This window comes from Neovison vison, chromosome 13, assembly GCF_020171115.1.
Source record: "Neovison vison isolate M4711 chromosome 13, ASM_NN_V1, whole genome shotgun sequence".
Classification (NCBI taxonomy): domain Eukaryota; kingdom Metazoa; phylum Chordata; class Mammalia; order Carnivora; family Mustelidae; genus Neogale; species Neogale vison.
This window is the reverse complement of record NC_058103.1, coordinates 97,375,326-97,398,197: the sequence shown is the minus strand read 5'-3', so window position 1 is coordinate 97,398,197 and position 22,872 is coordinate 97,375,326. Positions and strand designations below refer to the sequence as shown.

The 22,872-nt window shown below is 43.1% G+C and overlaps 1 protein-coding gene across 2 annotated transcripts; it reads left to right on the top strand.

Annotated features, from left to right (window-relative positions):
- The first annotated feature begins 2,479 nt into the window (after positions 1 to 2,479).
- On the top strand, positions 2,480 to 22,521 carry METTL3 (methyltransferase 3, N6-adenosine-methyltransferase complex catalytic subunit). Of its 2 annotated transcripts, none has more exons than XM_044230489.1 (11): positions 2,480 to 2,728; positions 16,923 to 17,140; positions 17,247 to 17,651; positions 18,832 to 19,007; positions 19,830 to 20,046; positions 20,273 to 20,460; positions 20,832 to 20,870; positions 21,066 to 21,174; positions 21,299 to 21,364; positions 21,512 to 21,624; positions 22,255 to 22,521. In XM_044230489.1, the coding sequence occupies exons 1-11, from the start codon at positions 2,629 to 2,631 to the stop codon at positions 22,364 to 22,366; spliced, it is 1,743 nt and encodes a 580-aa protein (XP_044086424.1). In that variant the 5' UTR covers positions 2,480 to 2,628; the 3' UTR covers positions 22,367 to 22,521. The 2 variants fall into 2 exon arrangements, with proteins under 2 accessions (XP_044086424.1, XP_044086425.1); XM_044230490.1 differs by lacking the exon at positions 2,480 to 2,728 and adding an exon at positions 3,052 to 3,071.
- Positions 22,522 to 22,872: the final 351 nt, after the last annotated feature.

Sequence of the window (22,872 nt, the reverse complement as noted above, 5' to 3'; positions counted from 1 at the left end):
CAAGCCTGAAACTTTTTTATTTTAAGGAGGCTCCACGCCTGGATGCCAGGACCCTGGGACCATGACCCCAGCCGAAGGTAGATGCTCTACTGATTGAGCCACCCAGGCATCCCAAAATAAAATCTCAAACAAACAAACAAACAACACCTCTGCATCATTGGTCCTCCTTTTAATTTTTAAAATAATGTGGTTTTTTTAAAAAAAAAATTTGTTTGAGAGAGAGCACAAGAGGAGGGGAAGGGCAGAGGTGAGGGAAGAATCAGACACGCTGTTGAACAGGGAGCTAGCCATGGGGTTAGACCCCAGGACACTGGCATCATGACCTGAACCTAAGATGCTTAAGCAACCGTGCCACCCAGGTGCCCCAGTCCTCCAGGCACACACCCATAGACTGTAAATTAATGTAATAGCATTATCTTTATTTTTAAAAAAGATTTTATTTATTGGGGCGTCTGGGTGGCTCAGTGGATTAAAGCCTTTGTCTTTGGCTCAGGTTATGGTCTCAGGGTCCTGGGATCGAGCCCCGCATTGGGCTCTATGCTCACTGGAAATCCTGCTTCCTCCTTTCTCTCTGCCTGCCTCTCTACGTACTTGTAATCTCTGTCTGTCAAATAAATAAATAAAATCTTAAAAAAATATTTTATTTATTTATTTGACAGAAAGAGAGATGACAAGTAAGCAGAGGCAGGCAGGAGAGGGGGAAGCAGGCTTCTTGCTGAGCAGAGAGACAGATGAGGAGCTCTATGGGGCACTGATCCCAGAACCCTGAGACCATGACCTGAGCCTAAGGCAGAGGCTTAACCCACTGAGCCACCCATGAACCCCCAGCCATAACTCTATAAATGAATGCATGAAAACATAAGCCTGCAATACCTACAGCAGAAAGGATATGATAGTATCTGTCAAAAGGAATTAGTTGTTTTTCATTTTAAAAATCTGTACTCCAGGGGTGCCTGGGTGGCTCAGTGGGTTAAGCCTCCACCTTCAGCTCAGGTCTTGATCCCAGGGTGCTGGGATTGAGCCCTACCCACATGTGCTCTCTGCTCCGCGGGAAGCCGGCTTCCTCCTCTCTCTCTGGCTGCCTGGCTGCCTACTTGTGATCTCCGTCTGTCAAACAAACAAATAAATAAAGTATTTTTTAAAAAATCTAAAAAAAAAAACCCCAAAAAACTGTACTCCAGGGGCACCTGAGTGGCTCAGTCAGTGGAGCATACAACTCTGTCTCCAGGTGGAAGTTCAAGCCCCCATCAGGTGTAAAGATTACTTAAAAATAAAACCTTGGGGCACCTTGGTGGCTCAGTGGGTTAAAGCCTCTGCCTTCGGCTCAGGTCATGATCTCCAGGTCCTGGGATCCAGCCCTGCATCAGGCTGTCTGCTCAGCAGGGAAACTGCTTCCTCCTCTCTCTCTGCCTGCCTCTCTGCCTACTTGTGATCTCTGTCAAATAAATAAATAAAATCTTTAAAAGATAAAATAAATAAAACCTTAAGGGGCGCCTGGGTGGCTCAGTGGGTTAAGCCTATACCTCACGATCTCATGATCTCAGGGTCCTGGGATGGAGCCCCATATCAGTCTCTCTGCTCAGCAGGGAGCCTGCTTCTCCCTCTCTCTGCCTGCCTCTCTGCCTGCTTGCGATCTCTGTCAAATAAATAGTCTTTAAAAAAAAAAAAAGAAAGAAAAACTTAAAAGAAATCTCTACTATGCTTGCTGCTGTATTAGTGGTATCTTTTCTTTTTTCCATTTTATTTTTATTTCTTTTTTTTTTTTTTAAGATTTTTATTTATTTATTTGACAGACAGAGATCACAAGTAGCAGAGAGGCAGGCAGAGAGAGAGGAGGAAGCAGGCTCCCTGCAGAGCAGAGAGCCCGATGCGGGCCTCGATCCCAGGACCCTGGGATCATGACCTGAGCCGAAAGCAGAGGCTTTAACCCACTCAGCCACCCAGGCGCCCTATTTTTATTTCTTTTCAGTGTTCCAAAATTCGTTGTTTATGCACCTCAACCAGAGTCCATGCAATACGTGTTTTCTCCCCCCCCTAAGATTTTAGTTATTTATTTGACACACAGAGAGCGAGAGAGAGCGCGGGCGAGCACGCGTGCGAGCGAGGGAACACAAGCATGGGGAGTGGAAGAGGGAGAAACAGGCTTCCCGCTAAGCAGAGAACTGGCTGCGTGGCTCGATCCCACCACTCTGGGATCATGACCCCAGGCAAAGGAAGACGCTTACCCACTGAACCACCCAGGGGCCCCTATCAGTACTGTCTTAACACTTCGTATCAACTCCCAGGGCTCATCTCCTTATATTCAACATGGCCGCACGCGCCTCTATAAGCAACATGGCTGTTCTGCCAGGCACTAATATGGCAACCACAGCTTCATTGCGCCCGGAAGAACGAGAGAGATCCTACTGAAAACATTTCCGCCATCCTGCCAACACCTATGGTGACTCTCATTTGAGCTTCAAACCGAGCGGGAAACGGAAAATGACTTCCAGGCTAGCACATTCCCGGGATCTCTTTCCGGTTAGCCCGGGAGTGTCCGCGTGAGAGTTGGAGATTTCATGCTGCCGGGGCTGGGAGGTGCTAGTCCACCGCGCTTAATTCGAGAGGTGTCCCAGCTGAGAGACTAGGATGTCGGACACGTGGAGCTCTATCCAGGCCCACAAAAAGCAGCTAGACTCGCTGCGAGAGAGGTTGCAGCGGAGGCGGAAGCAGGACTCCGGGCACTTGGGTGAGGCGCGCGGCTGTCCGGGTCGGTGTTTTAGCCAGGGCGGGCGGGAGAGAACCCTGGAGAAAAAGAGCTCCCAAGTCAGCACCCTTACCCAAGAGGCCATTTCTTTAATACTTGTTACATCGGGACTCTCTTCTTCATCCTCAGCAAACAGGCTCTTCGTCCTCCTCTACATAGTTGCAGTTCGTTCTACCCCGGGCCTTGGTTCCTCCAGTTCACTGTCTCAGGGCAGAAGCCTGGTCCCTGCGATCCCACCCCACCCCTGGTCACTTGGCTGACTCCTCTTAAGTCTGCGAGAACGTTGCCTTTGCTAGGCCTCTCCGCCCCCCATCCCCTGAAGCAGTTAAGTCCCCCCGCCTTTTTTTTTTTTTCTTGCTATGGCGCTTTGTTCTTTCTTCCGTTATAGCGAGTGCTTTGTAGTGGTCGTTTCTTTGCCACTGTAGCCACAGGAGAGCAAGGACCGAACCTTTATATCTACAATGCTCAGCTCAGTGACCCACACAGAGTTGCTAAATGAGTAGCAGAACTGGCATTGTCTTAAGCGATTTACGTCCTAGTCAGAAATCTGAAAAATATTTGCTTTATGTTTTTTTTTTTTAAAGATTTTATTTATTTATTTATTTGACAGAGAGAGATCACAAGTAGGCAGAGAGGCAGGCAGAGAGGGGGGGGGGAAGCAGGCTCCCTGCTGAGCAGAGAGCCCGATGCGGTACTCGATCCCAGGACCCTGAGATCATGACCTGAGCCCAAGGCAGCGGCTTAACCCACTGAGCCACCCAGGCGCCCCTGCTTTATGTTTTTAAACAACTTCTCCCCTCCCCTTGCCCCCTGTGTCAGTCAGAAGACTTGAAGGAACCTCGGATGATTGTCCACTTTTACCTACCCCTATCCCCAGCACAAACCCTGGATTATTTAAGGCAAATCAGTTATAAAGATCCACAAAGATCATGAATCCATATCATCCTTGGGGTAGTTTGTTCCTGTGTACAGGAGCCCATCTCTAAATCTTGTCTTGCTACATACCAGCTCCATGTGCTCATATTCTGGCCCCTGGAACCTAGAAGATGTTCTGTCAGGACTTCCACACCATAATAAACAACTGTTGAGTATTTACAGTGCATAAGTCTAGATGGACAAAGATAAGTAACCTATTGTCCCTGCTCTCAGCCAGTTTAAAATTTATTTGGGGATAAAGGATTGATGCTTATAAAAATTTAGGACTACAATATGATATATATAAAATGCTGAATGAATGAATCCACAGTAAGTATAGACAGGGAAGGGAAAAGTAATAAGAATTGGCTATAGATGGAAAGGCATCATGAGTTAGCACTTGTGATATGATCTTGATGGCTATGTAGTACTTAGATAAATAAAGAGAAGTTAAGAGTGCAGGGCAAGTAGAGGAAGAAGTAGTGCAAGTCCTACAATCAGGGATTACTTAGTACTCAATTTTAAGGTCCATTTCACTTTTCTTTTCTTTCTTTCTTTTTTTTTTTTAAGATTTTATTTATTTATTCGACAGAGATCACAAGTAGGCAGAGAGGCAGCCAGAGAGAGAGAGGGAGGGAAGCAGGCTCCCTGCTGAGCAGAGAGCCCCATGTGGGGCTCGATCCCAGGACCCTGGGATCATGACCTGAGCTGAAGGCAGAGGCCTTAACCCACTGAGCCACCCAGGCGCCCCTCCATTTCACTTTTCCATGGTAATAACCACACTTTGGTATTAACCAAACTTTGTGCCATGTTCAAACCTAACTACTAATGTCGATACTTCATAGAGTTTCTTGCTAAGAATGTTTAATAATTTTAACAAGATTGTATTCTTCCTTGAATGTAAATACTCTTTTTTTTGATATAAATATTTCTTTTTTTTTTTTTTTTTTTAAGATTTTTATTTATTTATTTGACCGACAGAGATCACAAGTAGGCAGAGAGGCAGGCAGAGAGAGTGGAGGAAGCAGGCTCCCTGCTGAGCAGAAAGCCAGATGCAGGGCTCAATCCCCAGGACTCTGGAATCATGACCTGAGCCAAAGGCAGAGGCTTTAACCCACTGAGCCACCCAGGCGCCCCTTGATAGAAATATTTCTAGACTTAATCTTTTGACCCACTTAATAAATACATGGTTATGATTCCTAGTACATCTACCTAAAGAATATGGTTAAGACTTATATAAAAATATTTTTAAGGTTGTGCTTAAACGTATATTGTCTTCTGGCCTAGAGCTATGGCTGGCCCATCTGGTACTATGGGAATAGATAGAGATAATATACAAAATAAATTAGCCTGTCACTGTTCTTTCCTTGAATTATTTTGGTTATTCCAAAGAATCTATTTCTTTGAGCATTAGGATTCTTAGGAAGACATGAGACACACTCTATTAGTTTATTAATCAAGTTTCCATGTAAGATAAAATTAAAGGGATACTAATAATTTAGATCATTCCATTCTTTTCTTACAGGAAATAAAATTTTTTTTTTTTAAGATTTTATTTTATTTATTTGACAGAGAGAGATCACAAGCAGGCAGAGGCAGGCAGAGAGAGAGGAGGAAGCAGGCTCCCCGCTGAGCAGAGAGCCCGATGCGGGCCTCGATCCCAGGACCCTGAGATCATGACCTGAGCTGAAGGCAGCGGCTTAACCCACTGAGCCACCCAGGCGCCCCAAGGAAATAAAAATTTTCTTACTACCTCTTGATTTTTATAACATTACTGAAATCTGATACTTAATTGTTTACTACAAAGCTCAGTGAGAAAAGACAAGGGTATTAAGTGGACTAAAATGTATTCGTATCATTGATGAATGCAGATACCATGGACAGAGAATCTTTGGAAGACCTTGCTTAGTTTGGCATTTTTATTTTTATTTTTTTTTTAAAGATTATTTATTTATTTGAGAGAGAGAGCATGAGAGGGAAGAAGGTTAGAGGGAGAAGCAGACTCCCTGCGGAGCTGGGAGCCCCATGTGGGACTCGATCCCGGAACTCCTGGGATCATGACCTGAGCTAAAGGCAGTCGCTTAACCCACTGAGCCATCCAGGCACCCCAGTTTGGCATTTTTAAAGTACAGCTTTTTTTTTTTTTTTTTTTCCAATTGTGGCAAAATACACATAATATAAAATTTACCATCTTAACCATTTTTAAGTGTATAGCTCAGTAGCTTGAAGTATATTCACATTGTTTTGCAGCCTATCTCAAGAACTTTCTCATCTTGCAAAACTGAAATTCTATAAACATTAAACAGAAACTCTATTTTCCTTTCCTGTGCATTGCCTGGCAACCACTGTTCTACTTTTTGTCTCCATGAGTTTGACTACTCTAGATACAAACAGATTCATAACGTATTTGTCCCTTCATGGCTTGCTTATTTCGCTTAGCATAATGTCTTCGAGGTTCATCCTATTGTAGCATGTGTCAGAATTTCTTTCTTTCTTTCTTTCCTTTTTGGTAAGATTTCATTTATTTGTCATAGAGAGAGACAGAGAAAGCACAAACAGAGTGGTAGGCAGAGGAAGAAGCAGGTTCCCTGCTGAGTAAGGATCCCAATGTAGGACTCCATCCCAGGACTCTGGGATCATGACCCAAGTCAAAGGCAGACACCTGACTGACTGTGCCACCCAGGCATCCCTGTGTTAGAATTTGTTTTATTTTTAAGGCCGGGGAAGATTCCATTGCATATTTACACCACATTTTGTTTATTCATTTATCTGTCAAGGACAGTTGGGTTCCTTCCAGCTTTTGGCTGTTACGAATAATGCAGCTATAACCATCAGTGTACAAATATCTCTTCAGGATCCAGCTTCAAATTTTTTGAATATATATCCAGAAGTGAAATTTCTAGATCATACGGTAAATTCTATTTTCAATTTTTTTAAAGATTTAATTAATTTGTTTTAGAGAGAGCGCCTGTGGGTGGGCATGGTTTGTGGGGAGAGGCAGAGGGAGAGGGAGGGGGAAAGAATCTCTAGCAGACTTCATGCTCACAGAGCCCAGTACAAGACTGGATCTCAGGACCCTGAGATCATGATCTGAGCTGAAACAAAGAGGCAGTCCTTTAACCGACTGAGCCACCCAGATTCCCCCTATTTTCAGTTTTTTGAGGAACCACCATACTTTTTTGGGTGGGTGTTTAAGATTTATTTATTTAGGGGCGCCTGGGTGGCTCAGTCAGTTAAGCGTCTGCCTTTAGGTCATGATCTCAGGCAGGGTCCTGGGATTGAGTACTGCGAGGGTCTCCCTGCTCAGCGGGGAGCCTGCTTTTCCCTTTGCCTCTCTCTGCCTCTGCCTCTCTCCCTCTGTCATGAATAAATAAATAAATAAATAAAAACTTAAAAAAAAAAAAAAGATTTATTTATTTATTTTAGAGAGAGAGAGTGCGCATTGGTGCACTAGGGTGGGGGGCCCAGTGGCACAGAGAGTCTGAAGCAGACTTGGCACTGAATCTCCATCTCATGACCCTGAGAGTGCAATCTGAGCTGGCTGAAACCAAGAGTCAGATGCCTAACCCAATTGTGCCATCCAGGCATTCCCACCAAATTGTTTTCCATAGAGAAGAAGTACAGCCTTTTAAAATTATTTTTTTATTTTTTTAAAGATTATTTATTTATTTATTTGAGAGGGAGACAGAGCACAAATGGGGAGAGGAGCAGAGGGCAAGGGAGATAGTAGACTCCTCACTGAGCAGGGAGCTGGATGCAGGACTTTGATCCCAGGACCTGGAGATCATGGCCTGAGCCAAATGCAGAAAGTTAACCAACTGAGCCACCCAGGCGCTCCTACAGTGTTAAATTAAATTTTATTTATTAAAGTTTTTTTGGTTTTGGTTTTGTTTTGTTTTTGAGAGAGAGAAAAAAACCTGAGAAGGGGGAGGGTCAGAGTTCTGGAGAAGCAGACTCACTGCTGAGCAGGGATTTTTTTTCCCCTTGTGGGACTTGATCCTGGGATTCCAGGATCATGACCGGAGCTGAAAGCAGTTGTTTAACCAACTGAGCAACCCAGGCGCCCTACAGTGTTATATTAATAGGCTGGCCATATTTTTATGTCTAAGCTAATATTGTATCTTTAGTGGAACTTTTTTTTTTTTTTAAGATTTTATCTATTTGTTTGATAGAGAGTACAAGCAGGGGGAGCAGCAGGCAAGAGAGAGAGAGGAACGCTACCTGCTCAGCTGGAATCTCAGTCCCAGGGGTTCAATGTGGGACTTGATCCCAGGAACCTGGGATCATGACCTGAGCCAAAGGCAGATGCCCAACCCACTGTGCCACCCAGTCACCCCTCGACTTACATTTTAATGAGGGACAATGTTCTCATTTTCTTTTAAGTTACATGGGCAAAAAATAAGCAAAATATACAAAGTCGAGATATAATAGGTCTCCATAAAAGACATATACAAATGGCCAACAGGTATATGAAAAACTCTTCTGCATCATTAATCATCAAGGAAATGCAAATCAAAACCATAATGAGATATCACCTCATATTTGTTAGGATAGCTGTTATTAAAAAATCAAAACGTAAGTATTGGCAAGGGGAAAAGGGAACCTTGATTCATTGTTGGTGGGAATGTATATTGGTATAGCCATTATGGAAAACAGTGTGGTGGTTCCTCAAGAAATAAAAAATAGAACTACTGTATTTCCAGCACTCTCAATCCGAGATATCCAAAGGAATTGAAATCCTGGTAGACAAGATACAGAAACAACCTAACCATCCATCATTGGATGATTGGATAAAGAAAATGGAATATGCATACAATGGAATATTATTCAGCCTTAAAGAAAGGAAATCCTGGTGCTTATGACAATATAGGTGGACCTGCAGGACATTATGCTAAGTGAAATAAGTCAGAAACAGAAAAACAAATACTGTATAATCTCATTTAGATCATCTTTGAGACACAGAGTCTAAAATAGTAAAATCACAGAAGTGGAGAGTAGAATGTGGATTGCTAGGGACTGGAGTAGGAAAATGGGGAGGTGATGGTAATAAGGTACAAAGTTTCAGTTATGCAAGATAAATAAGTTGTAGAGATATACTATACAACATACTGCGTATAGCTAACTATACTGTATTGTATACTTGAAATTTTCTAAGATGGTAGGGGATGATGCCTGGCTGGCTCAGCCTTGGAGCATGTGACTCCATCTCGGGGCTGTAAGCTCCAGGCCCAGACTGGGTGTAGAGATTACTTAAAAATATAAATAAACGATAATTTTTTTCTAAGAGGGTAGCTCTTACTTAGGTGATTTTTTTTTTTTTAAGATTTTATTTATTTGACAGACAAAGATCACACGTAGGCAGAGAGGCAGGCAGAGAGAGGAGGAAGCAGGGTCCCCTCTGAGCAGAGAGCCCAGTGCGGGGCTCGATCCCAGGACCCTGGGATCATGACCTGAGCCGAAGGCAGAGGCCTTAACCCACTGAGCTACCCAGGCGCCCCTTACTTAGGTGATCTTAACACAAACAAAAATAATAATAAAGGCTGTGGAATGACACTTTGGGAGGTGATAGATAGGTTTATGGCCTTCACAGTAGTGATGGTGTCATGGGTGTGTATTCTTATTTACAAACTCATTAAGCTATCAAATTATATCTGTTAAATATATTCGACTTTTTATTTTTTATTTATCTATTTATTTATTTAAAAAGATTTCATTTATTTATTTGACAGACAGAGATCACAAGTAGGCAGAGAGGCAGGCAGAGAAAGAGAGAGGAGGAAGCAAGCTCCCTGCTGAGCAGAAAGCCAGATGCGGGGTGCAAAGGCAGAGGCTTTAACCCACTGAGCCACCCAGGCGCCTCTATTTTTTATATTTTTAAAGATTTATTTATTTATTCAACAGAGAGCAAAGCGAATGCAGAAGCAGGGGGAGAGGCACAGGGAGAGGGAGAAGCAGGCTCCCCACTGAACAGGAGCTGGATGCAGGACTCAATCCCAGGACTCCAGGATTACGACCTGAGCCAAAAGCAGTCGCTCAACTGCCTGAGCCACCTAGGCACCCCATTTCAGCTTTTTACATGTCAGTCATACCTTAAAGTGGTTTGTTTATTTTATTTACTTATTTTACCTTAAGGTGATTAAAAAGAAAGGTGGGTAGGGACGCCTCGGTGGCGCAGTTGGTTAAACGACTGCCTCCGGCTCAGGGCGTGATCCTGGAGTCCCGGGATCGAGTCCCACATCAGGCTCCCAGCTCCATGGGGAGTCTGCTTCTCCCTCTGACCTTCTCCTCGCTCATGCTCTCTCTCACTGTCTCTCTCTCTCTCAAATAAATAAAATAAAATCTTAAAAACAAAACAAAACAAAAAACAAAAAAGAAAGGTGGGTAGGTATTATCTATGGGGAGCTTAGGCCTTTTAAAATTTTTATTTAGATATTAATACTACTTTAAAGATTCAATTTATTTGGCAGAGAAAGAGAGCCCAAGAGCATAAGCATGGGAAGCAAGAGAGGCAGAGGGAGAAGCAGACACCCCTGATGAGCAACGAGCCCTATACGGGGCTTTTTCCAGGACCCCCATGGTAGGCAGGTAGGGTCAAACCCCTGTGGTAGGCAGCCACCCAGGCACCCGTAGGCCTTTATTTTTTAAAGATGTGTTTAGCGGTGGGCACTTGGGTGGCTCAGTGGGTTAAGCCGCTGCCTTCCGCTCGGGTCATGATCCCAGGCTCCTGGGATCGAGCCCCGAATCGGGCTCTCTGCTCAGCAGGGAGCCTGCTTCCTCCTCTCTCTCTCTCTCTGCCTGCCTCTCCGCCTACTTGTGATCTCTCTCTGTCAAATAAATAAATAAAATCTTTTTTAAAATTAAGATTTCATTTATTTATTTATTTGATAGAGAGATCACAAGTAGGCAATCAAATAAATAAATAAAATCTTTTTTTTAAAGGTTTTATTTATTTGTTTATTTGATAGAGAGAGAGAGAGATCACAAGTAGGCAGAGAGGCAGGCAGAGAGAGAGAGAGAGAGAGAGAGAGAGGAGGAAGCAGGCTCCCTGCTGAGCAGAGAGCCCGATGTGGGGCTCGATCCCAGGACCCTGGGATCATGACCCGAGCCGAAGGCAGCGGCTTAACCCACTGAGCCACTCAGGTGCCCCAATAAATAAAATTTAAAAAAAAAAAAAAAAAGTTTTTAGGGGCACCTAGGTGGCTCAGTGGGTTAAAGCTTCTCCCTTTGGTTCAGGTCAAATAAATAAAATCTTTAAAAAAATAAATAAGTAGAGATGTGTTTAGAGGGAGGGCCTGCCAGTGAGTGGGGGGAGGGACAGAGGGAGAGAATCTTCTAGCACACTCTCCTCTGAGTGCGTAGCCTGATGTGGGGCTTCATCTCGGACCCTTAAGATCATGATCTGAGCCAAAAACAAGAGTTGGATGCTTAACCTACGGAGCTGCCCAAGTGCCATAACTGGTTTTCTAATAAACAAAATCTCATATTAATGGCAGCAGCATGTGTAAGGTACCTGGCCCAAAGTTTGAACATGAATTAAGGGGGAGTGGATAATTCATGGCTTACCTAAAATGTAAAAAAATTCAGAGCTGCACAACAAAGGACCTGTATCCTGGATATGGACTTAAAACTTAGCCCCATCTTCCTTTAGCCCCATTTTCTGTTATCAGTATCTTTTTTTTAATAGCTAATATGATTTATTCCCTTTGGCATACTGGAGGAGTTAAAGATATATAATGAGTTATATCAGTATATAATGTATAAAAACAAACACACGTTTAATGAGTTATATCAGTATATAATATATAGAACAATTTGTGGGTATAATGCCTGAAATCCTAATTTTTAGAGTTTTTAATTATTTGAGAGAGAGAGAGCATGTGTGCATGTATATGAGAGCAAGAGCAAGAAGGGAGGGGCAGAAGGAGAGGGAGAAGCAGACTCTCTGCTGGGCAGGGAGCCCGAGGTGGGGCTCCGTCCCAGGACCCTGAGATCATGACCTGAGCCAAATGCAGACACTTAACTGACTAAGCCACCCAGCCACACCCTGAAATCCTAATTCTTTAAAAAAGATTTTGTTTATTTATTTGTCAGAGAGCATGCGCACAAGCAGGGGAGAGGCACAGGCAGAGGGAGAAGCAGGCTCACCGGTGAGCAAGGAGTGTGATGTGGGAGTCAGTCCCAGGACCCTGGGATCATGCACGACCCAAACCAAAGGCAGATGCTCACAACTGAGCCACTCAGCGTCCCTGAAATCCAAATTTTAAAGTACCTTGTTTCTTCTGCGTTAATGATATTTGTTATTGATTGTGCTTTAATTGCTTAATGAAAGAAGTTTTGGGGTTTTTTTTGTTTGTTTTGTTTCAGATTTTATTTATTTATTTGACAGACTGCAAGAGAAGGAACACAAGCAGAGGGAGTGGGAGAGGGAGAAGCAGGCTGCCCGCTGAATAGTGAGCCCAACATGGGGCTGGATCCCAGAGCTGAAGGCAGGAGCTTAATGACTGAGCCACCCAGGCACCTCTAAAGAAGTTTTTGATTACTTCAAAAAAATTTAAAACTTGACTGATTTTTTTTTTTTTTTTAAAGCTCAGAGTTTTATCCCAGTGTAAACTGTAATTGGGGTATTTTAGCTCAAGTTATTAGACTCCTAAAATCTCTGAATTGCGAGGATTTCAGTAGTCATCATTCTGTCTTCTTCAGTGCAGAAATTTTGCGTGTAGTCTTTCAAGTAAGCTAAGTAATAATTGTCACATATATTTTTAAAAGGTTTTATTTATTTATTTGACAGGGAGAAAGAATACAGGTAGGGGAAGCAGCAGAGGGAGAGGGAGAAGGAGGCTCCCTGCTGAGCAGGGAACCCAATGTGGGGCTTGATCCCAGGACTCTGCAATTACGACCCGAGCCAAAGGCAGATGCTCTACCAGCTGAGCCACCCAGGCACCCTGTCACTTACATTTCTTATATATTTTTAGCTTGGGTCTGTTGCTCTTGAATTCTCTCCTCCCGACCTTGAAAGTGCTTCAGGGATCCCTCCACGTATACAGTACCTCTTTGCCAAACAAAACAAGAAACTTGTATCAGTTCATCTGGCAAATGTTCTACTCATAAGATTCAGCAGAACATAAAGGAATCATAAGCAAATTGAAGAAAGTTCTATCAGTTATTTAACATTTCCAGCTAGTATGGTATTGTGCAGTTTATTTTCCAAATAGGGTTTAACTTATTTTCATAAAATGTAACTGTTCCAGCAAGGTGTTTGGTATAGTTCAGCTTTAATTCCTTGGGATTTCTGAGTCAAATTTTACTAAAGTCAAATTTTACTAAATTCCATTAGAGTAAAAGTGTTTAAGCAACCAAAATATTTCTAAATGTAAAGTAGTGACCTGCTTATATCTTGCAATATTTTTAAAAGATTTATCTATTTTTAGATATTATTTATTTTATCCTATTTAAAGATTTTATTTATTTATTTGACAGAGAGAGAGAGATCACAAGTAAGCAGAGAGGCAGACAGAGAGAGGGTGGAGGGGAAGCAGGCTTCCTTCTGAGCAGAGATCCCGATTCGGGGCAGGATCCTAGGATCCTGAGATCATGACCTGAGCCAAGGGCAGAGGCTTAACCTGTTGAGCCACCCAGGTGCCCCTAAATATTTGTTTTTAATTTATTTATTCAACAGAGAGCACACAAGCGGGGGGAACGGCAGGCAAAGAGAGATGCAGACTCCCTCCTGAGCAGAGTCCAATGTGGGACTCAATTCCAGGACCCTGGGATCATGACCTGAGCTGAAGGCAGAGGCTTAACCTGCTGAGCCACCCAGGTTCCCTGAGATTTTATTTATTTATTTGAGCGACAGAGAGAGTGAGAGAGAACATTAGAGGGGGGAAGGTCAGAAGAAGAAGCAGATCCAGCAGAGCTGGGAGCCCAGTGCAGGACTCTATCCCAGGATCATGATCTGAGCCAAAGGCAGTCACTTAACCTACTGAGCCACTCAGGCTCCCTGTATCTTATCATTTTTTTTTTTTTTAAAGATTTTATTTATTTATTTGACAGATAGAGATCACAAGTAGGCAGAGAGGCAGGCAGAGAGAGAGGAGGAAGCAGGCTCCCCGCTGAGCAGAGAGCCCAATACGGGGCTCGATCCCAGGACCCTGGGATCATGACCTGAGCCGAAGGCAGAGGCTTTAACCCACCGAGCCACCCAGGCGCCCCTGTATCTTATCATATTTAACAGAATTTTGATACAGGTCCTGAGTTTAATATTTCATTTTTATTTTATTTTATTATTTAATCATACGAGTCAGAATAGCTAAAATTAACAAGGCAAGAAATGACAGATGTTGGCAAGGATGTGCAGAAAGGGGAACCCTCCTACCGTTGGTGGGAATGCAAGCTGGTGCAGCCGCTCTGGAAAACAGTATGGTGGTTCCTCCAAAAGTTGAAAATAGAGCTACCCTATGACCCACGACCCAGCAATTGTACTACTGGGTATTGTAATGATTCAAAGGGGCACATGTGCCCCAATGTTTATAGCAGCAATGTCCACAGTGGCCAAACTATGGAAAGAACCTGGCTGTCCAACAGTAGATGAGTGGATAAAGAAGATGTGGTGTGTGTACACACACACACACACACACACACACACACACACACACACAGGAATATTACGCAGCCATCAAAAAACTTGCCATTTGCAATGATGTAGATGGAACTAGAGGGTATTATGTTAAGTGAAATAAGTCAATCAGAGAAAGAATTATCATATGGTCTCATATGTGGAATTTGAGAAACAAAGTGGAGGATCGTGGGGGAAGAGATGAAAAAGTGAAATGGGACAAAACCAGAGAGGGAGACAAACCATAAGAGACTTAGTCTCGGGAAATAAACAGGGTTGCTGGAGTGGAGGTGGGTGGGAGGGTTGGGGTGGCCGGGTGATGGACACTGGGGAAAGTATAGGCTATGGTGAGTGCTGTTAATTGTGTGAGACTGATGAATCACAGACCTGTACCCCTGAAGGAAATAATACATTATGTGTTAATAAAAAAATACTGTATTTATTGAGAGAGAGAGTGAGCAAGAGAGAGCACAAGCCGGGAGGGGCAGATGAAGAAGCAGATTCTGCACTAAGCAGGGATCTGCATGAGGAACTGGATCCCAGGACCCCAGGATCAAGACCTGAGCCGAAGGCAGACACTTAACCAGGTGCCCCTAATGATTGATTGATTGATTTTTAAAGATTTTATTTATTTATTTGACAGACAGCACAAATAGGCAGAGAGAGAGAGAGAGGAGGAAGCAGGCCCCCCACGGAGCAGAGAGCCTGATGCGGAGCAGAGAGCCTGATGCGGGACTTGATCCCAGGACCCTGGGATCATGACCTGAGCTGAAGGCAGAGGCTTTAACCCACTGAACCACCCAGGTGCCCCCCCCCAATGATTTATTTTTAAGTAATCTTTGTATCCACCATGGGGCTCAAATTCACAACCCCAAGATCAAGAGTTGTATGCTCTACCCAATGAGCCAGCCAGATGCCCCCTTCTGTATTTTAACTAAATAATCCTTGATATTAAGCTTTCTAAAAAGGTAATACATTATTCTAATTTGAGCTCTTAAGTCTTAGTAAGGTTACAGTGGGTACCAGCTTGTGAAATAATAGGGTAAGTGATAAAAATACAGTCAGGAAGTATATTTGGTGACCAGGGCTTCTGCAAAGTTTTACAAGATTTTTGTATTTGAGTTTTAAAGGTCACATACTAGGGGCACCTCGCTGGCTCAGTAGAGCGTGCAACCCTTGATCTCAGGCTTGTAAATTTGAGCCCCATGTTGGGTGTGGAGATTACTTAAAATCTTTAAAAATAATAAAATGGTCCTATTCTAATCCTTAATACTGTCATTTTACATACCCTCTGATGTGCAGTGGCCTTGATTCATTAAAATTCAAACTATTCCTCAGAAGAGCTAATCACAGATTAGGTTGTTGAAAATATTTCTGACTTTAAAAATTGTTATTACAAATTTTTTTAAAGGTTTACTTCTTTATTAGAGAGAGAGTACATGCATATGTGCAAGCAAGTTGGGGGAGGGTTAGAGGGAGAGAGAAACTCTAGCAGATTCCCGCCAAGCCAGGAGCCCACCATAGGCCCGAGACACAGGATCCTGAGATCATGACCTGAGGTGAAATTAAGAGTTGGGATGCATTTTTTTTTTTTAAAGATTTGAGTGCCTGGGTGGCTCAGTGGGTTAAGCCTCTGCCTTTAGTTCAGGTCAGCATCCCAGGGTCCTGGGATCAAGCCTCACATCTGGCCTCTCTGCTCAGCAGGGAGCCTGCTTCCCCCTCTCTCTCTGCCTGCCCCTCTGCCTACTTGTGATCTCTCTCTCTCTCTCTCTCTGTGTCAAATAAATAAATAAATAAAATCTTTTAAAAAAAATTTTATTCATGGGGCGCCTGGGTGGCTCAGTGGGTTAAGCCACTGCCTTCGGCTCAGGTCATGATCTCTGGGTCCTGGGATCGAGTCCCGCATCGGGCTCTCTGCTCAGCAGGGAGCCTGCTTCGTCCTCTCTCTCTCTGCCTGCCTCTCTGCCTATTTGTGATCTCTCTCTGTCAAATAAATAAATAAAATCTTAAAAAAAACCAAAAAAACAACAAAAAACAACAACAACAACAAAAAAAACTCTTTCTCCTCTTAAAAAAAAAAAAATTTTATTCATTTCTTTGACAGAAAGCGAGAGAGGGAACACAGGCAGGGTGAGTGGGAGAGGGAGAAGCAGGCCTCTCACTGACCAGGGAGCCCAATGGCAGGACTTGATTTCAGGACCCTGCCAAAAGTAGATGCTTAACGACTGAGCCATCCAGGTGCCCCAAGAGTTGGGATACTTAACCAACTTCACCACCCAGGCACCCATAAATATGGGCTGACTATTTCAGTTACCATTTAGAGTGACTGAAGGGAGGTGGTAGGGACATTTAAATCTACCATGCTGCTAATTTCCTTTGAAACACAGCAGGGACAGGAATTAGGAAAACACCTTATTCAGTAGAGAAAAGGTAAGTGGTTCCCAGAAAATCCAAAAAAATCAGCAAAGCAGTGAATGCTTGAGTATGACTGAGGAAAGGTGATCTAGTGCTAAATTTGGTCAGAGAATTCTCTGCATGAAATGAAAGTACATGTTGTGACCGTTGGAGAACTTGACTCCTCTGAAGAGTGTATAGATAGCCCTACAGTGGTTACCCTTTATCCTTTCTTTCACTTTTCTTTACTCTTAGATCTACGAAATCCAGAGGCAGCACTGTCTCCCACCTTCCGCAGTGACAGCCCAGTGCCTACTGCACCCACTTCTGGTGGCCCTAAGCCCAGCACAGCTTCAGCAGTTCCTGAGCTAGCTACAGACCCTGAATTAGAGAAGAAATTGCTACACCACCTCTCTGATCTGGCCTTAACATTGCCCACTGATGCTGTGTCCATCCGTCTTGCCATCTCCACGGTAATGACCTATGACCTGATAAGACAGGGTTGGGATATACCACTTCTTTGCTTCAGTTCACGGTCAGTGTCTTACTGTCTTCCCCTCCCCTCCCTTCCTTCCCTAGCCAGATGCCCCTGCCACTCAAGATGGGGTAGAAAGCCTCCTACAGAAGTTTGCAGCTCAGGAGCTGATTGAGGTAAAACGAGGTCTCTTACAAGATGACGCACATCCCACTCTTGTGACCTATGCTGATCATTCCAAGCTCTCTGCCATGATGGGCGCTGTGGCAGAAAAGAAGGGCCCTGGGGAGGTAACAGGGACTATCACAGGGCAGAAGCGGCGTGCAGAGCAGGACTCAGCGACAGTAGCTGCCTTTGCTAGCTCTTTGGCCTCTGGCCTGGCCTCTTCAGCATCAGAAGCAGCCAAGGAGCCAACCAAGAAATCGAGGAAACATGCTGCCTCGGATGTTGATCTGGAGATAGAGAGCCTTCTGAACCAACAGTCTACTAAGGAACAACAGAGCAAGAAGGTAGGGGTAGATGGAAATGCCTTCATGCATACACTTTGTTTCTTTTTTTTTTTTTTTTTAAGATTTTATTTTTAAGTAATCTACACCCATTATGGGGCTCAGACTTAAAACCCTAAGATTAAGAGTTGAATGTTCTACCAACTGAACCAATCTGACGCTCCTTACATGTATACTTTTAGTTACAGCTTTGGTTGGGGAGGAATTTACCCCTAGGGCAAGGAGCAGTTCTTAGGGTTGAGGGTTTAGAATACTGGTTTTCAATTTCAGTTTCATTGGGGATTATTGTCCTCCCTACCTTCCCCCAGAGAACATATAGCAATGTCTGAAGACATTGTGATTGTCACAACACAGGAGTGCTACAGGCATCCATTGCATAGAGGCAAATGATGGTGTTAAGTATCCTATAATTATAGTAGGATAGCACCCACACAACGAAGAAATACTTCACCCCAAATGTCACTAATGCCAGTGTGAAGAAACTCCAGTTTTGAGGATGCTTGTTATTGGAAGAATCATCAGGTAAGTGGAAGAGGAGCCCAAGTATAGGAATAGAGGGAGATGAATGGAGATGAATCCTGGAAGGTAGTAACAAGGACCATTAATTATAGAAACTGATGATTAAACAATGTAAATTGGCAGTTAACTGTGGTTCTGAATATAAGTAACGGGACTCATGAATACTTACCCATTTGCTACTTCTAGGTGTGTAAATATGAACAAGTTAATTTCACTTCTCTTTAGTCTTAGTCTTCTAATCTGTTAGGTGATGATAACCAGAGTACCCTCCTTTACAGAACTGTTGCATAGACTCAGCTATGCAACAGTAAAGTGCTTTGTAAAGAAACAGTTTCTTTGTAAAGAAACAGTAAAGTGCTTTGTACTTCAGTGTCTTGGTTATGTAAATATAAGTGGTTTTGGTGGGAAGGATTGCTTTCCTGGGGAGGGGAGGCTAGCTTAATGCCTGGCAGTGGGAACCAGGTTTCTTACAGTTCCATCCCAAATGCAGATCTGTAAGAAGGGACTGAACCCATGACAAAACTCTTCTAGGACTCCACTTTTCCCATATTAGGTTAGCTCATTCACCTCTTACAACAGGACATTGTCAGGTAGAATTTAGGGAGGTGGTTTAGGGCTTATTTTATCTGCAAACCTTTTAAGTCTAAGGCTTCTTTTGTCACAGGTCAGTCAGGAGATCCTAGAGCTATTAAACACAACAACAGCCAAGGAACAGTCCATTGTTGAAAAGTTTCGATCACGAGGTCGGGCCCAAGTACAGGAGTTCTGTGACTATGGAACCAAGGAGGAGTGCATGAAAGCCAGTGATGCCGACCGGCCTTGCCGCAAGCTGCATTTCAGGTGTCTCGGGAGGGAGAGAAGTCGGGTGGGGCTCCCAGAGCACTCATTACTTTTCAGAAGCATACTTTACATTCCTTCTTGTCACTGGGGTTCTGTCTTTGATCTCTTGTTAAATGTTTTTAATGATTTGTCTTAGACCTTCAGATTCTCAAGGTGTACTTTCTGAAGTAGTGTTCTGTGGGAGAGAATACAGACTGCATTTCCAAATAGATGTGAGATTTTTTTTTTAAAATAATGTCCCTTTCTTCTTGCATTAGCAAGACATCTCTCTCTGAGGCCCAGTAAAAGTTAAATTCCCAGGGCACCTGGGTGGCTCAGTGGGTTAAGCCTTTGCCTTTGGCTCAGGTCATGATCTCAGGGTCCTGGGATCGAGCCCCGCATCGGGCTCTCTGCTCAGCAGGGAACCTGCTTCCACCCTCTCTCTGCCTGCCTCTCTGCCTACTTATGAGCTCTCTGTCAAACAAATAAATAAAATCTTTAAAAAAAAAAAAAAAAGTTACATTCCCTGGAAGGATGATCATAGGAGAACTAGGAACCTGGGCTCTTAGGTCAGTGTTTCATTCAGCTTTAACCAGCAAGCCCTTCTTTCCTATCCTAAGAAAGTTGTCTTTGCTCAGAGAGGAATTAAATTCTTCTTCAGTGTGAATTATTGTTTTCTATGTCACCTGCTTCCTTTCTCTGAAAACTCTTGGAGGAAGCTCTAAAGATAAAATTAGGAGAGGGTAATAAAAGGCAAAATTTTGAGACAGTTTGGAACTTCAACTATGGGATCTAACTCTGGAACACCATCTTGATTCTCATTCTCCCTTTTTATTTTCCCAGACGAATTATCAATAAACACACTGATGAATCATTAGGTGACTGCTCTTTCCTTAACACATGTTTCCACATGGACACCTGCAAATATGTTCACTATGAAATTGATGCTTGCATGGATTCTGAGGCTCCTGGGAGCAAAGACCATACACCTAGCCAAGAGCTTGCTCTTACACAGAGTGTTGGAGGGGACTCCAATGCAGATCGACTCTTCCCTCCTCAGGTACCTGTCTGCTCAGAAAACTTATTTCAACTTAGGGACTTATATCTGAGTAGGGCAGCCATACATGTAGGAAAGCAGACATAATCAGCAGTCTGCCTTGGTGATTGGGAATGGTGTGGGCTATACATACTTATAAGGGACTAGGAAAATCAAATGGAAAAGAGGGACTGGGGCCATGAATCTGAGAGTGAAGGAAGGAAAGATGACTAAATACCACCTCATGCAGTGGATCTGTTGTGATATCCGCTACCTGGACGTCAGTATCTTGGGCAAGTTTGCAGTTGTGATGGCTGACCCACCCTGGGATATTCACATGGAGCTGCCCTATGGGACCCTGACAGATGATGAGATGCGCAGGCTCAACATACCAGTACTGCAGGATGATGGCTTTCTCTTCCTCTGGGTCACAGGCAGGTAATGCAGTTCCAAGATATGTAGGTATGGGCAGATGTAGTACAGAGTGAGTACTGGGTGGGAATAAAATCCTGGGTTTTGCTAGCCCTGCTATTAAATGTATGACTAAGTCAGCCTTTTTTGCTACTGAGACGTAATGAGTGTTTATAACACAACTGATACCTGAATTCTAACTTTATATTTGTTCCTTATGAAAGGTAAGGCTATTGGTAATAGATACTGTTTTATGTTTTCATTCTTAGATCCATCCTCGTGCCCTAGTGGTGTCTTGCATGTAAATGTTCACTGAATGTCTCATGAAAACACTTTGGTATCTTAAAGAGATTAAAAATATGGACATGAAAGTAGCTGTTTAACCCTTTTCTTTTTAGGGCCATGGAGTTGGGCAGAGAATGTCTGAACCTCTGGGGGTAAGTAGTGATCATTGTGTTGCTTTTTTTCTCCCCAAGGAAATAGAAACATAATTGCTGTAGTTAAGATGTGTTCTCTTCTCCCAGAGTATTCCCTGTTTTTTCCTCTGTAGACATTACTACCCTTAAACTGTGAAAGCCTGATTAAAGCTCTAGCCTGATTAAAGCTCTAGTTCTCTTTCTTATGTCCCACAGTTATGAACGGGTAGATGAAATTATCTGGGTGAAGACAAATCAACTGCAGCGCATCATTCGGACAGGCCGTACAGGTCACTGGTTGAACCATGGGAAGGAACACTGCTTGGTGAGCAGCAGTGGGGCCCAGTTCAGTAGGTGGAGCAGAAAGAGGAATTGCTGGACTTCTTATTGAGAAAAAGTTCAAATGCTGTGGGGGTTCCATAAGATAATTTGTTCTCTGTGGTGAGCAGGTTGGTGTCAAAGGAAATCCCCAAGGCTTCAACCAAGGTCTGGATTGCGATGTGATCGTAGCTGAGGTATGTGCTTCCCCAGGCATCCAAACCTTCCACACTATTCAAGCCAGGTGTGTTTCAGGTTATCTCATTTGATCATAAATACAAATGGAAAGGGCTAGACTTAGAATCTTTGGTAATTTAAAAGTAACTAGAGCCTTACTTTCCTAGGTTCGTTCTACCAGTCATAAACCAGATGAAATCTATGGCATGATTGAGAGACTATCCCCTGGCACTCGCAAGATTGAGTTATTTGGACGACCACACAATGTGCAGCCCAACTGGTAAGGTGGACCAGGACATAACAGCCCTCCTGTTAATGGTCAAGGATGGATGACAGTAGAGCTTTACCTCCTATTTGAGTAGTCTAAAAACGCACTTCAGAGGATTCATAAGCCACCCAAGCTTGTACTGAAACTGTTTTATGGAGCTCTGCAACATTTACTAGAGACCCAAAAGGTTTTAAGACTCAAACCATTACTCTCCAGAGGGTCTCTACTAAAGATCTTCCTCAGTTATTCTGTGGGATGTATTGAATCTGCCCCCTGGTGGTTAAGAATCCATTTAATCTGTCAACAGTTTCAGTATCTTAGAGTGTTTGTAGAAGGAAGACATGTTGCTAGCATTTTATTTATCCAAAGAATACTTACTGGTAGCAACTTTGTGAAGTACACTTGGTTAGCTGTCCGTTCTTAACCCTTCAGTAAGACAGATCCAGCCTGTTTGAACACCAAAATCTGTGCCCAATTCCTAATCATACTACCAATACTATTCTAATTATTAAGGCCTTCTTGAAGGAATTGGCATGAATATTAGATGATAGGCAGCCTTAATAAAAGATATGCATCTTTTAACAATATTAAGCCTTTAATTCCTGGATTTTTTGGTTTGCCCCTAATTTATCCTTAATTTAGGATCACCCTTGGAAACCAACTGGATGGGATTCACCTATTAGACCCAGATGTGGTTGCCCGGTTCAAGCAAAGGTATCCAGATGGTATCATCTCTAAGCCTAAAAATCTATAGAAGCACTTCCTTATAGAGCTAAGCACCTAAACCCATGGCTCTGCAGGCTGCATCTGAAGAGTAATATTTGTACAATAGTTTCCCCCCCCCCTTATTTAAATAAAAGTTTGTATTGTAGTTGGGATTTCAAGGTCAAAATCTGGCCGTGCCACTAACCGTGTGTGATCTTGTGTAACCTATCTCTCAGTAGGATTTCTTATATGTAAGCTGGGAATGTGACCTACCTCATTGGGTTATTTTAAGAGTTCAAACTAAATAAGTGCATGGAATGCATTAAAATGTTGATTATACTATATAGGATCAAAGTGGTTAGCAGTTAGTACTACGTGACATCATAATCAAGAAGGGGGTTCTCTGGGACAGCTTTTCTTAAGGTAAGATTTGATTTCACTTAAGGTTATCATCATTAGGGCTAACATGCTCTAAATATTTATTTACTCTTTTACAGTTATGTGGCTTTGCTTATCTTTCCTTTTTTAAAATGCATCCCTAGGGTGTACAGAGAA

Excerpts from the sequence above, each read along its gene's own strand:
- METTL3 (XM_044230489.1), top strand. The coding sequence starts at position 2,629 with ATGTCGGACACGTGGAGCTCTATCCAGGCCCACAAAAAGCAGCTAGAC. Across the intron at positions 17,141-17,246 it reads TCCGTCTTGCCATCTCCACG|CCAGATGCCCCTGCCACTCA; the intron begins GTAATGACCTAT and ends TTCCTTCCCTAG. Across the intron at positions 20,871-21,065 it reads GAATGTCTGAACCTCTGGGG|TTATGAACGGGTAGATGAAA; the intron begins GTAAGTAGTGAT and ends TATGTCCCACAG.